We start from the raw sequence: 15466 nt of genomic DNA on the forward strand, positions 1-15466 counted from the left end.
TCCAATTTCCAGTACTTTTATTATATTTTATTCATACATGAAAATAGCTGCTATTTTCAAATTTGTTACAACTTGAAATGAGGCATTGTGCACTGAGTACTTTTACTTTTCGTACCACATTTTGATGCAAATCCTTTTGCACTTTTACTCATTTCCAGTTCCGGACTTTTGCTTGTAACAGAGTATTTCTACATTGCAGTATCGATATATGTTACTTTTACTTAATCATCTGAGTAGGCCTACTTTTTACACCACTGCACTGAATAGAAAGTAGTATTACAACATTACAACAACAACAACAACAACAACAACAAAAGAAAAGAACAAATGATAAGAAGGAATTAACATCAATTTCTTTAAAGGATTGATTGGTGTTATTAAAACAGAGTTTGTTGAACAGCAGGGGTGTGATGCAATTTCATTAAAAGTTCATGAGGGGCTTGCCTTGAAATGCCTTCTGCAACGGAAAGATCTAATTACCCACAACCCCCTGCTGATGAAACATCTGTGTTACACGCTGAGGCCAGCAGGAGTGCTGCTGAGCTCAGCTGAGCTAATAAATAACTAGACAAACTTTTAATAATCAGAGAGAGAGAGAGAGAGAGAGAGAGAGAGAGAGTGGTCAGAAGTGGTTAATGTACATTTTGTTTTCTTGTAGTAATAATCAAATCTACAAAGTAACTATAGTAAATAAAGTTAATTTCAAGGGAGTAAAAGTACGATCTGTACTGAGATGTAGTACAGATCGAGGGTAGCTACTGGGACGTAAGTCGGGACTTGATCACCCCGGCTAGGTCACCTGAGTGAGGGGTATGATGTTCGAGAGACCCGAAACCCCGATGACCTTGGGGTACATCACTGAGGATACGTCCCAGGTGATGACCTTGGGATAAATCACTGAGGATACGTCCCAGGTGATGACCTTGGGGTACATCACTGAGGATACGTCCCAGGTGATGACCTTGGGATACATCACTGACGATACGTCCCAGGTGATGACCTTGGGGCACATCACTGAGGATACGTCCCAGGTGATGACCTTGGGGTACATCACTGACGATACGTCCCAGGTGCATCCATGCGATGCATTCGTAGTTATAGTTTATTCGTTTATAGTGACTCATAGGAATATGTGACAACCGGGTATAGTCTGGTGACCACCGGAGAGACGAGTGACAGCCGGAATGTAGACGGCACCCGGGTGAGCAGTATGGGTTAGTGCCCTAGCCTGTGTCCTCCGTGAGGAGGTGAGCAGTATGGGTTAGCGCCCCAGCCTGTGTCCTCCGTGAGGAGGTGAGCAGTATGGGTTAGTGCCCTAGCCTGTGTCCTCTGTGAGGAGGTGAGCAGTATGGGTTAGCGCCCCAGCCTGTGTCCTCCGTGAGGAGGTGAGCAGTGTGGGTTAGCGCCCCAGCCTGTGTCCTCCGTGAGGAGGTGAGCAGTATGGGTTAGTGCCCCAGCCTGTGTCCTCCGTGAGGAGGTGAGCAGTATGGGTTAGCGCCCCAGCCTGTGTCCTCCGTGAGGAGGTGAGCAGTATGGGTTAGCGCCCCAGCCTGTGTCCTCCGTGAGGAGGTGAGCAGGATGGGTTAGCGCCCCAGCCTGTGTCCTCCGTGAGGAGGAAGCCCAACAACCCTCGGCGAGGCCTTTTGGAGGGCCATTATAATCCACCACTCCTGAGTGAAGTGCCTGGTGCTGGGAGTCTGGTGCAACGCACAGGTCCAGCTGGGCCTGGTGAGAGCAGGAGTGGACCTGGTGAGACGTAGGAGGGGCCCGGACAGGAGTCAACCCACAGAGCCTAGTCCCTCCATGCGCCAGATTGCTGATCCTCCCAGTCCCAGTAGAGTAGTTCCGGAGCAACGGATTGTGTGGCCTTGGTCTTGCCGTAATGGGACTGATCGAGGGCTACTGGCTGGGACGTAAGTCGGGACTTGATCACCCTGGCTGGGTCACCTGAGGAAGGGGTATGATGTTCGAGACCAGAACCCCGATCACCGGCGTAGGGTCCATTGGGCCACGGGGGCCGTGGCCCAGTCAGTTTAGAGCTGGCCCCGAAAAAACAAGAAAAACAACAAAAGATAGCCTACTTTGGCAGCCCTTGCGCATGCAAATGTCTGTTTAGTAGCAAACTACAGCATGCAAGCCGCCTTTGTTTTAAATGGTCCCCTTAGCACGTCGGTGTGGTGTATTATGAATCATATAGCATATTCATAACTACATGGTTAGTCATAATAATTGTACATTTTAACTTTAACTTCTGCAAGCCATTTCTCCCTGCATGCATCTCCCTCCGGTGTCTCACCAAAGTGCCTAGAACTGAAGGTCTATTTGCATATCAATCTCTGGCTGAGAGACAGTCATTCCAAATTGTAGGTTTTACTCTTTGACTTCTCAAGATAATTATTGGGGAGAGCCAAGTTACCAAAGTGATCTTTGATCTGATATTATCTTTAGGGCCTGCGACCACAGGCCTTGGCTTACAGCAGCTGTTCAAATACCTAGGCTATTGTTTTACTGTGCAAAGATGCTTTCAAAATAGACCACCTGGGGCGATCCTGGTTGACCAGAGCCATCTTTATGACAGGAGGCTCAGATAGGCACACTGGCTACCCCGGAGGGTATAGGCCATGGGTCTGCTCTACACCAGCTGACTGGATGTGAGCTTAAACCAAACTATAGGTTGTTGTTTTACACTATGAACTTATGAATTTGACAGGAAACACATTTTAAGCTGAGTTTTACAAATATATTTCTGCATTTTGCAGACATGTTACGTGATGTTATGTGTCTTGACTGAGTTGAAATGTAGACAGGAGACTTGGAGTGGACAATTAGCCTTTGCTTACCCCACCCCGAAAGTAAAGCGACAATTCCAATCCAAATAGTTTAAGTTTACCAACTGTTGCTAACTTGCTGATGGCAAGCTTTCACCTCATAGCTGTCAGTGTTATTTTTGCACGGCTGTGTTGAAAGTTAGACGATTGAGCCACCTATGCAGGTGATGGCAATAATACTAATCAATGATTGATTGACATTAGTATTATTGCCATCACTTTGCATGGGTGGCTTGATCAGTCGTAATCACTATAGGCCTATTCCAACATGAAAACTCCTGTCGGACGGTAAAGTTGATTGAGTTGCATAGTTTCACCCTAACATTTTGTATTTCTAGTTTCCTGAAATAAGACATTTTGAACAAGCTCTTTACTGAAACGATCGATTATTTTTTTATGGAGAAATCCCGTCATTTACCATGCATCTCAATGAAATGAAATGAAATGAAATGAAATGAAATGAAATCTATATTTACCCAGGGTATCTGGGCTAAGCTCAAGAACTTGTTTCCAGCCAGGCCCTGCTCATAGAACACATTTCATCGTAGTGGTTGATGCCTTGTTCAAGGGCATTTCAGCGGTGGTAATTTTAACGTGTCGGACGGCTGGTTCGAACTGGGAACCTTCCGGTATCTAGACCGCGCCGCTATCCGTTCGGCCACCGCTGCCACGAATGGATGAGAATGTAGGACACCAATTGGCGTGCCATCATGCCATGTCTCCTCTCTTGCTAACGTGCCTATTGGACAATTAAGGACGGGTTGGGAAGGGTGTCGAGGGACTTTTTCCTTCCTCTGGGAATTCAAAATGCAAGTGTATCTCGGCACTCGGCATATACCTCAGATACGATACCTCAGTCTCAAAATGAGCAAAATCTTGCTGCACTCAATTTGGGCATTTCCTGTTTATTTCCTCTAGATGGCAGTGTGGTTCTGTTTCAGAATCCACCCAGCAGTTTGTGACCTGACTAGCTTGACCATGCACCCTTTTTAATGGTTGTGGCTAGCGATTCAGGGCTGGAGCCAGGCAAATAATTAGGATTTTATGTGGCAATAATACAGACTTAATTGGTGAACATTCATCCCAACATTATGTTAAAAAAGGGCCTGTTATTTCACACTACTTTTTGCACACTAGCATGCTGTTTGATTTGATTTGATCTCTTCAGTTTTATGTAAAATACTTTTCAGCTATTAGTAGTAGTAGTAGTAGTAGTAGTAGTAGTAGTAGTAGTATATTTGTCTGGAGAAGTGCTCTATGTATTATTAGAGGTATGACCGAGATCACCTGGGAAACTGAATGTCCTAGGTTGTAGGTTCAAGTCCCATGCTGTGTGTTGAGGTATCCATGAGCAAGACACTTAACCCCTTAACTGCTCACCCCCTGTGCACTCAATATGACCACCTGACCTGATCAGGATGGATAGATAGATAGACAGACAGGCAGGCAGGCAGGCAGGCAGGCAGACAGGCAGGCAGGCAGGCAGGCAGGCAGGCAGACAGACAGACAGGCAGGCAGACAGACAGACAGACAGACAGACAGACAGGCAGGCAGGCAGACAGACAGACAGACAGACAGACAGACAGACAGACAGGACCCTACTGTAAACAAGTGTAATGCTTTATGGTGTCGCCCACAGTTAACAGTTTTTGTATTCGTGCTTGAAATGTACCTATTCTGCAAACCGTTAATAAATACTTCAATCAAAATCCAGACAGACAGACGGGCGGACGGACGTACGGACGGACGGACAGACAGACATCTGTTCAAAAGTCTATACCCGTGGGGGAAAATTATCTCTGAGCCCGCAAGCTTGCAACTTTGGTACTGTGTACAATGATTGTGATTAAACCGTGATGATGGAGGATGTTAAAATACTCCAGGCAGCATAACAGGGAAGTATTTCGGGGTGGATTTAGCTTCCTGTCCTGTGCAGGACTCGTCTCGTTAAGTTCACTCGGGGACAGATCGAGGTGCTACAGTGCAAGCAGTGGATCCACTTGTACTAAAACATATAGGCATGTAACGATCCACGCAACTCACGATACGATTCCAATCACGATGTTACTGTAGGTTCACAATATGATTTTTCAAGAATCTTTAAACACAATTTTTTCCCCAGACAAAGGACTTATTATTTCTCTTACACAAATCCAGTATTTTCTTCCTTTCCTCTTACGATACTTAAACACCCTGACCATGGTAGACTGTAATGTCACTCACTGAGAGTGTTCTCACTTTTAACATCATGTCCTGGTATGGAAATCATGCAGGCTAGCAAGATCATTGGAGACAAACAATTGCAACTTCATATTCAACCGCTCCACAACCAAAAAGGCAATTCAGATTTACAATGATTATACCCACCCTCTTTGCCCTGAATTTGACTTGTTACCAACTTACAGTTGGAGGCCATCGATATTGTCCTTTTCTTTTTGCTGAGGTTTGGGTGATCTGCGCAAAAGGACAGTTAACCCATTTTGGACGGGAACCCCTTTTGGTGTTTTAAACATTATGTTATAATTTAGCTATTGAAAAATAGCAGATCTACAAGCTCATAGCGCGCCACCGAGTGGCGCGCTACGAGCTTGTAGGTCTGCTATTTTTGAAAAATCGTGAAAATATTTATTTCAGAAAACTGGAGGATTTAGAAGGATTTTTGAAAATGTTGAGGTCAGGCCTAAATGGGTCAAATGATAAGGGACAATATCGGTGGCACCCAACTGTACCATCAGGCAGGAGGCTTTAGAGTGAAATTAGTAAAAAAAAACAAGATTTTGTTTGTGCCAACTGCTGTGAACATTTTAAATAAGAAAATGTTTAAATAGTTCCACCACCTAATCCCCACAGCCCACGATCACTGTTGCTGCGTTATGTGAATGCGTTTTTAATGCATTTGTGTGTTTTATACGTAATGTTTTTATTGTTGCAAACTGACTGCCGGTGTGCCAAAGACACATTTCCATTTGATGTCAAATTCAATGGACAATACGTTTTTCAAGCCCTCTTTTCAATTCCTGAGGTAGTTAAGTCAACTATTAGGCTACTATCGTCTTTTCAATACTGTGTAGCAACTAGCAAGCAAGAAACCTTTTACACAAATCTCAAATCCTTGGATTGTGAAACATGTTTTTATTGAATCGATTTAAATTACCACCAGTTTATATCGATCTTATATATCTTTTTTTATGATCAGTACTTTATTTGGATTTTTTACAAATACAGAAAACAGAAAACAGAAAAAACGAACACAAGCAACAACAACAACAACAACAGAATACGTATGCATGGACATTATGTATGAACACAGAAACATAATATAAAACAAGGATAGACAAGATAAACAAATACATCAAATTAAAAGTTTAAATTAGTTTACACGACCAAACACGCAGCATCATCAACCGTATCATATGTATACTAATACAGTAAACAATCAAAAGGGCATTGCCTGACCATGGATCACATCAAGGACCTGCAACATGACTGAGGAACACGTTCCACTTCGAATCATGTTTATCCAACTGATTATTCATCTTAAATGATAACCTCTCCAAAGCAGCCACAGTACCAAGCTGAGTGAACCATACATGTGCTGGAGGCAAAACATATCGATCTTATATATCGACATACGATATATCGTTAGGCCTACATGCCTAAAACATCATAAACTAGTTTACACACTATAACCATTATAACGACACTATAACCATTCGCCTGACATGTGATAATAAGAATGAATGGCTAGTAATGCTTCATGTATACTCCTCAACACACCGACAGTGTCGTGTGCAGAAAATTGCCGATCCACAAGCGCACAATGCGTCACGTCCACGGCACGTTGTGAGCTTGTAGATCGGCTATTTTCGGTGTGCGAGTCAGTCATATACCGTAGTACGGGCTAACCATAAACAGGGCTTAACTTAAGCATGCACGCAGTGAGAGAGAGAGTCACTTAACTCCAGTCACTCTCTCACTACATCACAGCTGCTGAAGGGAGGGCTGGTCGGACTGGAGATCACATACCAGCCATTCTCACGCATTCACTCACTCACAGTCACTCTCTCTCTCTTTGACTGGTAGAAGAATTGAATTCAAAGTACTGTATTTATATTTTTGAGCAGCTTTGAGGGTTTTTGTAAACGCAAACATTTTCCCAACACAAACATTGAATGCCATTGACAATGAATGGCCAGCTTTGAGTGTTTGTCCCAACACACACATTGAATGCCATTGATAATGAATGGCCAGCTTTGAGTGTTTGTCCCAACACACACATTGAATGCCATTGACAATGAATGGCCAGCTTTGAGTGTTTGTCCCAACACACACATTGAATGCCATTGACAATGAATGGCCAGCTTTGAGTGTTTGTGTAAACACAAACATCGAAGACGAAGGTGAGGATGCAAATTCTGATTGGCCGGAATGAGATGATGTATGATGATGTATGATAAGAGCGACCCTCACTTCACACGGTGTGATTTTTGTAATACTTTATACTTGTATTCCACTCCATCTCAGAGGCAAATATTGTACCTTTTAATCCACTGACTACAGTTATAACTAATCATAAACATATGATAGGCCTATCTTTTTACTATTTTAGCCTATAGTATATATATGTGCAGCTAGACTACAAGACATAGGCCTACACATTAAAGGAGAATTCCATGCTAGAATGCTTTCTTACCTTTCTTACCTTTCTTTGTAGTTGTTACGTCCCCACCAAAGAGGTCCAGGTGTTTTTTTTGTGCAAAAACTCCTTATTGCCTATTTCCCCTACCATAAGCCCTCAATGAATTGCATTGAATTGAATGGGAATTGAATGGGGCTATGGGGTGTTGTGCTAATTCGCTTATTTCCATCGAAATAAGTAGTAAAGTGTGCCGCATGGGATATTATTTACATTATGAAGAGAGGATATATACAAAAAAATAATTTTGAGCAAAGGAAATAAGCGAATTAGCACAACACCCCATAGCCCCATTCAATTCCCATTCAATGCAATTAATTTAGGGCTTATGGTAGGGGAAATAGCCAATAAGGAGCTTTTGCACAAAATAACACCTGGACCTCTTTGGTGGGGACGTAACAACTACAAAGAAAGGTAAGAAAGCCTTTTAGTATGGAATTCTCCTTTAAGTGAAACATTACGATGAATTATTATCGATTAAGCTACCCACAGAATCAGAAGAATAAGAATCATCTTTATTGTCCACGTCACTGTTTTACTAGTAAAATAGTGGGTTTTGTGCACAGTTCCCATCATGTTATTTCCCCAAGAAAACAAGGAAAGGGGAGAAGAGAGGGGGGGGGGGGTCCTAGGAAGTCCTAGGAACTTGTTTCCATTGTGGTCCTATCATGTATTCAATTCATCAACATACAGTAGCATAATAATACATGTCATCCACAACAAACACTATTATGTACAAAGGAGAAGAAGGAAAAACAGCTCATGATATATGTTTATTTTTATTTAGTTTTTAAATCCAACCAATAATATGATTGTGAAATGAGTCTGACTGACTGAGTAGAGTTTGCTACTGTGAGTACATGTCGACGCCACTGTACATTTGTACTTTAATACTCACTTTTACTCTTAAGTATTTCGACATTGCAGTAGCCTAACTTCATCACCCGGCTGTGTCGTTTAGGATTATCATTTTAGTTAGTACAATGGGTGAGAGAGACAGAGGCCTGTGTGGAATGGGTGACATGCACAGTGAGACGTGTTGTGTGGTGGCATTCACTCATTCCCTGGTGGTCACTGTGATTATGGGGGTCAGGGCAGCCGTCGGGTGGGTCTCTCCCCCCCTTTAGTGTCTATTTTTAAAAGGTCCCCTGGTCTCTGAGTTCCTGTCTGGGGCTGACCCTGTGTGTCTCTCAGAACATCTGTCACTGCCTTCAGTCCCTGAACCGTCCCACACGACGCCATTCACTTACAGTATATCCACCGCACAGAGTTAGTGTCGAAGTGTCCTTGAGCAAGACTCTGAACCCCTAATTGCTCCCGATGTGCAGGTTGGTGCCGCGCATGGTTTCCTCCGCCATCGGTGTATGAATGTGTGCGTGAATGGGTGAATGTAATGCACAATTCATGTAAAGCATGGATAAAAGCGCTATATAAATGCACCATTCACCATTTACCACACTGCAACCCGCAATGCCCATGCATTAGGCCCTATCTATACACTAGAGATGAATACATGGAACATTTAAAACACTTCTGAGTTCATTGGAAGGTCTACGCTGGTTTTTGTGAGCACCCCATGCCGTTATTAAGTTGCTTGATTCAATATTTAGATATTTGATATTCATTTAATCAGACACGGTCCCCTGCAATTCCTACAAGCACATTCAACTTCAAACTCTTTGAACCCACATGCATGTCCTTGCTTCTGGTGACTGATATTGTCCTAATGAATGTTAGACTCATTGAAAACGCACGTCTCTGCTTCTGGTGACTGATATTGTCCTTCTGAATGATAGACTTATTGAAAACGCACGTCTCTGCTTCTGGTGAGTGGTGACTGATATTGTCCTTCTAATGAATGTTAGACTCGTTGAAAACACACGTCTCTGCTTCTGGTGTCTGATATTGACTTTCTAATGAATGTTAGACTTGTTGAAAACACACGTCTCTGCTTCAGGTGACTGATATTGTAATTTAAGTTTTAAATACAGTCACATGTCTGCACTTCTGCAGATTAACCTCATCACAATCTGATAGCTCCAAAATGTGAAACTCAAACATGGGAAAATTCGTATTCTACTCTCTGCCACCGTAATGTCCATAAAAGTATGTGAATCCCTGGTTTCTTTCAAAGCTTGCCCGAAAAAGCATCTACAGTACCAGGAAACTACAAGTGGAGTTAGATAATGAGAATGCCCATTGAAATGAGGAAATGGGAGGAAAGGGGGCAGGATTAGTGGACTTTACATCAAAGTACAGGCCAATCACAGCACTTTTGTGAGACAAATCCTCTGAATGTTCAAAGTTATATAATACAGTTTTTGGGTGTAATTGAGGTCAGATATATATAAAAAAATGTAAATGAAGATGTAATGAGACATTTAATCAAATCGTTCCTACACTCCTGTTCAGCCAAATCAGAATTTGAGCAACATCTGCGTTGCCTTGAGCATGGGATGCCGTCGAAAACTGCCCCGCTGAGCGAAAAGTTAAAGTAGTCCTGTTAGGGTTTCCTGGCACTGCGGGGAGGAAGTTGTTAATAGGCCACTGCACGTGCTGCTAGCTGCAGCGACATCTTTAGCTATGTCTTTTGTCACTTTCTTAAGTTATTCTTGGGGGCAATTATTTGATAGCAAGAGAGTGGAAGAAGAGAGAGACAGGAAACTTTCAGCAAATGGGAGTCAGTGGCCTTGTGGTTAGAGTGTCTGCCCTGAAACCGGGAGGTCGGGGTTCGATCCCTGGGCCGCGTCATACCAAAGACTGTAAAATTGGGACCCAATGCCCCAATGCACGGCTGCAGCTCACCGCTCCTTGGCTGCAGCTCGCCGCTCCAAGAGATGTGTCAAATGCGGAGAACAACATTCACTGCGGTAACGTGTGTGACAAATCGTACGACTTTGACTTTGAGTCAAATCAGGCACTCGCTGATGAGGGCATTGCACCCATATGGTATGCTGTGCAGTGAGTGCACCCTTGCTGGACAATTCAGGACACCCTGTGTTTGTGTTACTTTGCACCCATGTGGTATGAATGTGATTTTGGTTGGTTATTGTCTGTCTTGTATTGTCTATTTTTGAGGGGCGCCAGCCCCTCCTATATACCGCTTTTGTCCACACACGTCTCATATTTGCCATTGACAATGAAATGAGAAATTAGGTCAAATGTCCGCCAAATATGACGTAAATTTGTGGCAACACAAACATTGAATGCCAATGAAGGGAAAATTTACGTCATATGTAGACGAGCAAATCGGCTAAACAATCACATAAATTCAGTTCGTGAGATGACGTATGATGATAAGAGCACCCCTCACTTCACACGGGTGTGATTTTTTTAACTATGCTTTGTTTGGACACACCTAATACATTTTGAACTTGCTTCTGGTTTCTGTTTAATGCCGTTTTCATTGTGTTTTGTTGTTTTTGTTTTGGTTGTTTGGTTTATTTATTTTGTTTTGTCCAAAAGGCAGTCCTTTGTGTTCATCACGTGTCACAATATTGTATTTTTGTCTTGTCTGTCCAAAAGCAATATAGAGATTTGTAAAAAAAAAAAAAAAAAAAAAGAAAGAAATGAGTAAGACCCCAAGGGTTATGGGCTGTCGGACACATACAGTTGGGTGCCACCGATATTGTCCCTTATCATTTGACCCATTTAGGCCTGACCTCAAAATTTTAAAAAAATCCTTCTAAATCCTCCAGTTTTCTGAAATAAATATTTTCACGATTTTTCAAAAATAGCAGACCTACAAGCTCGTAGCGCGCCACTCGGTGGCGCGCTATGAGCTTGTAGATCTGCTATTTTTCAATAGCTAAATTATAACATGTTTAAAACACCAAAAGGGGTTCCCGCCCAAAATGGGTTAACTGTCCTTTTGCGCAGATCACGCAAACCTCAGCAAAAAGAAAAGGACAATATCGATGGCCTCCAACTGTAGACATTCCGGCTCTGGGGCATGTGTTCTCGAGAGGGGACAAAGCTTAGCCGAGATTCCTTGCCCAGCATAGCGAAAGCATGAGCGGATGCATGCGAACCACAGACAAGGTATATGAAATGGAGGTACGGTCACCGATTCCCCACGGCAGATTTGTCGCACCATGGGAGCCAAACTACACCCGGAAGTTCGTCAGAATGCACTGGAGTCAATGAGAGCTCAGTGACCAGCTCATGAACAAACACTATTTCTGAATGACTGAGATCTTTTGTAAAGTAATCGACATATAACACATTATTGTCTGCTGTGTTGCTTTTCGATGTGTATACACTGTAATTCTTATAGAGATACAGTATCTAAAGAGCAAAAAGTATGTTTCTGAACGTGCCAAGTATCGCTTCCTGTCTAGCAGCCAAATCTCGCGATACCCCCGGAACAGAAACGATACCTGCTGCTCTAAATTGCTCAAATAAATGATGTACTGTGCACTCTGTGCACATCGAAAAGCAAGTGATTTGAAAAGAAATTGTGATATGTCTTCTTTAACATTCCTGAACCGATTATATGACACAGGTCTCAATGGTTCATAAATTATGTTTGTTATGAGCTGGTCCAGCTTGCTCCATGCACTGCTTTGTATTCATGTAACTTCCGGTGCGAGATTTGGCTCCCATGAAAGTGTCACGTGACCATGACCTTTCCTTCTCTAAACTTCCTTGCCACAGAGCGGATGTTCGGGTCTGACAAGTCCTAGACAAGTCCCGGAAAAGATGCGATGTGATTGACCAGAAGTCATTTGAGTGGCAGCGTGGCGTATAGCGTGCATAGAGTTATAAAGGATAGAGGGAGGACTAGTCTTGCGTTATCAGACTGTTGCCTCTCGCAATTTCCAAATGCTTTCATCATACAGTCTGGAGCAACGGAAGAGCTGTCATGAGTAAACTATAAAGTGGAAGTGGAGCCTCCTCGCCACTTCCGTTTCGTCTTTACAGTCGCGCACATTTATCCTAATATAAATAGAAATCATCTAAGCATATATAGCTTGTTGCTTACAGAAAAGGAAATAAAAAAATAAGCTCTAAAGATATTTTAAAACATATTTTCGTGAGATCCGCACTCCCGTCGACACACATGGCTCCGACGAACTGCAGCGGCCAATGTGGCATCTCTTTTTTTTTAATATCTATGGTCAGACACACATCGTCTCTGTCTGGTGGAAACCCTGTTAGGTTGTCCAAAACTGTTACTTTTCAGGATTCACATTCACAAAAAGTTGCAGATCTGCAAGCTTTACAACTTGCGGATGAATCTGCTATACTATTGATGCTTTTTGTGTAACGCTGTAGTATGATCAAGTAGCTAGCACGTTCATTTAGAAAAAAAAGCAACGATATGCAGTTATTGAAATAAATATTAGTTTCTATAGTGATACACCATGCTGCCTGAATCCAAGCAGTTCTCCTAATCAAAGCGGAGGGGAGGAGAGGAGAGGAAGAGAGGAGAGGAGAGGGGAAGAGAGGAGGAGAGGAGAGGATTGGAGAGGGGGAGAGGAGAGGAGAGGAGAGGAGGAGAGGAGAGGATTGGAGAGGGGGAGAGGAGAGGAGAGGAGAGGAGGAGAGGAGAGGATTGGAGAGGAGGAGAGGATTGACGTGGGGGAGAGGGGAGGAGAGGGGAAGAGAGGAGGAGAGGAGAGGATGGGAGAGGGGGAGAGGAGAGGGGAAGAGAGGAGGAGAGGAGAGGATTGGAGAGGGGGAGAGGAGAGGAGAGGAGAGGAGAGGAGAGGAGAGGAGAGGAGAGGAGAGGAGAGGAGAGGAGAGGAGAGGAGAGGAGAGGAGAGGAGAGGAGAGGAGAGGAGAGGAGAGGAGGAGGAGAGGAGAGGAGAGGAGGAGAGGATTGAAGTGGGGGGAGAGGGGAGGAGAGGGGAAGAGAGGAGGAGAGGAGAGGATGGGAGAGGGGGAGAGGAGAGGGGAAGAGAGGAGAGGGGAAGAGAGGAGGAGAGGAGAGGATTGAAGTGGGGGAGAGGAGAGGGGAAGAGAGGAGGAGAGGAGAGGATGGGAGAGGGGGAGAGGAGAGGAGAGGGGAAGAGAAGAGAGGGGAAGAGAGGAGGAGAGGAGAGGATTGAAGTGGGGGAGAGGAGAGGAGAGGGGAAGAGAGGAGGAGAGGAGAGGATGGGAGAGGGGGAGAGGAGAGGAGAGGGGAAGAGAAGAGAGGGGAAGAGAGGAGGAGAGGAGAGGATTGAAGTGGGGGAGAGGAGAGGAGAGGGGAAAAGAGGAGGAGAGGAGAGGATGGGAGAGGAGAGGGGAAGAGTGGAGGAGAGGAGAGGATGGGAGAGGAGAGGGGAAGAGAGGAGGAGAGGAGAGGATGGGAGAGGAGAGGGGAAGAGAGGAGGAGAGGAGAGGATGGGAGAGGAGAGTTGAGCGGAGGAGATGAGAGGAGCATGCAGGTGAAAACAAAAGATGTCCCTCCCTCTGCTTAATGAGCGTGAATATTCATGCTCATTAGCGTGATGTCATCGTGATGACATCATACTGTATGTGTCGAATGAACATTCATTTGACAGTGAGTGCCGATGACACGCTGTGAGCTTGTAGATGTGCTGTTTTCATGGCGTGCCGTGGGGTGAAGCATAAATTGGCTTTATGTGCCAAAATGATGTTGGTTTGTCTGCTTGCTTTTGCATTTAAATACTTTATATCATCCCTTCATCATCCACTGATGTGAAATTACAAAAGTGTATTTTCCTATACTGTTACAATATGCCGTATACAACACAGTCAACTAAGTATTTATGCATTGACTGAACCAATTACCTAGTAATGGTATATCTTAATTAGTTTGATTCATTTAATATTTTATTAAAAGTCTGCAAAAAGGTACAGAGGTACAGTTATACATTAATGCTAAAAGGATAACTTAAAATGGCTTGTTTCCATTGTGGTCCTGCATGTGTTCAAATAATCAAGAATCTTTACTTTTTTTAACTTAGCCTCAATCTTTTATGTTCTCAAGTCATTCACCCCTCTCTCCCGATCTTTCTCTTCTTCTCTCCCACGCTTGCTCTCCTCTCTCCCTCTCCCTCCTCCCCTCTCTCTTTCTCACTCACTCCCTCCCCCCTGCTCTCTCTCTCTCTCTCTCTCTCTCTCCTCTCTCCCTCTCCCTCCTCCCCTCTCTCTTTCTCACTCACTCCCTCCCCCCTGCTCTCTCTCTCTGTCTCTCTCTGTCTCTCTCTCTCTCTCTCTCTCTCTCTCTCTCTCTCTCTCTCTCTCTCTCTCTCTCAATTCAATTTCAATTCAAAGGAGCTTTATTGGCATGAGAAAACATACGTTTACATTGCCAAAGCAAAAGTGGAACAAAACAATCAAGATAAGACAATACAATAAACATGTAAACAGAGCTGTGTTATATTAACACTTTGAGTAATACTATCTTGTGAGACTATAAAAGATTGTGCATTTTCTGTCAGAGATAGTTATACATCCATATTCTCTCTCTCTCTCTCTCTCTCTCAGTGGTCACTGGAGGATGTAGTGGTGACATCACTGGTTCTCACGCTCACCCCCCACACACACACACACACACTCCCCCCCCCCCCCCCTTCCTCTGCTCTGCTAATCTCCTCGTCGTTCCCCAGGCGGGTCGGTCGTACATCACTGTGGGACTTCCTGCCATGCTTCCTGTCACTCGTCCTGTGCACGTGGACACGCCGTGACATCCCACGTCCTCCTAGTCCTAACGCGTCCAGCTGTCTGTCCACAGCTGGACGGTAACATGCTCGGGGTTCATTCCACTCTGTGAGTCGTCTACAAGTAGGATCTGACTGGAAGGGATCTGCACCTACGGGTATTTCCAGAAACGTTCCAGGAACTCGTTTTAACAGAAATACGAATCAAGAAGGGTTTTGTGACTTTGTCAGTAACTTATCAACTCTGTTGGGTGTGGAGACCTCATATGTCCAAAACTGTTAGGTATGGTAGCAGATCTACAAGCTCGAAGCATCTTAATGTCTGAGAG

At 44.0% G+C, this 15466-nt stretch overlaps 1 protein-coding gene across 1 annotated transcript in view; it reads left to right on the top strand.

Moving 5' to 3' along the window:
- Positions 1-1882: 1882 nt before the first annotated feature.
- Positions 1883-15466, top strand: part of LOC306914386 (netrin receptor UNC5D-like) — a gene marked incomplete at its 5' end in the record, with an annotated part of 78299 nt that continues 64715 nt past the window's right edge. The window contains one exon of the mRNA XM_079491381.1: positions 1883-1913. Coding sequence (XP_079347507.1) covers positions 1883-1913 — 31 coding nt within the window. The remainder of the gene's footprint in view (positions 1914-15466) is intronic.

Source organism: Electrona antarctica (genome assembly GCF_951216825.1).
Source record: "Electrona antarctica genome assembly, chromosome: 21".
Taxonomy (NCBI): domain Eukaryota; kingdom Metazoa; phylum Chordata; class Actinopteri; order Myctophiformes; family Myctophidae; genus Electrona; species Electrona antarctica.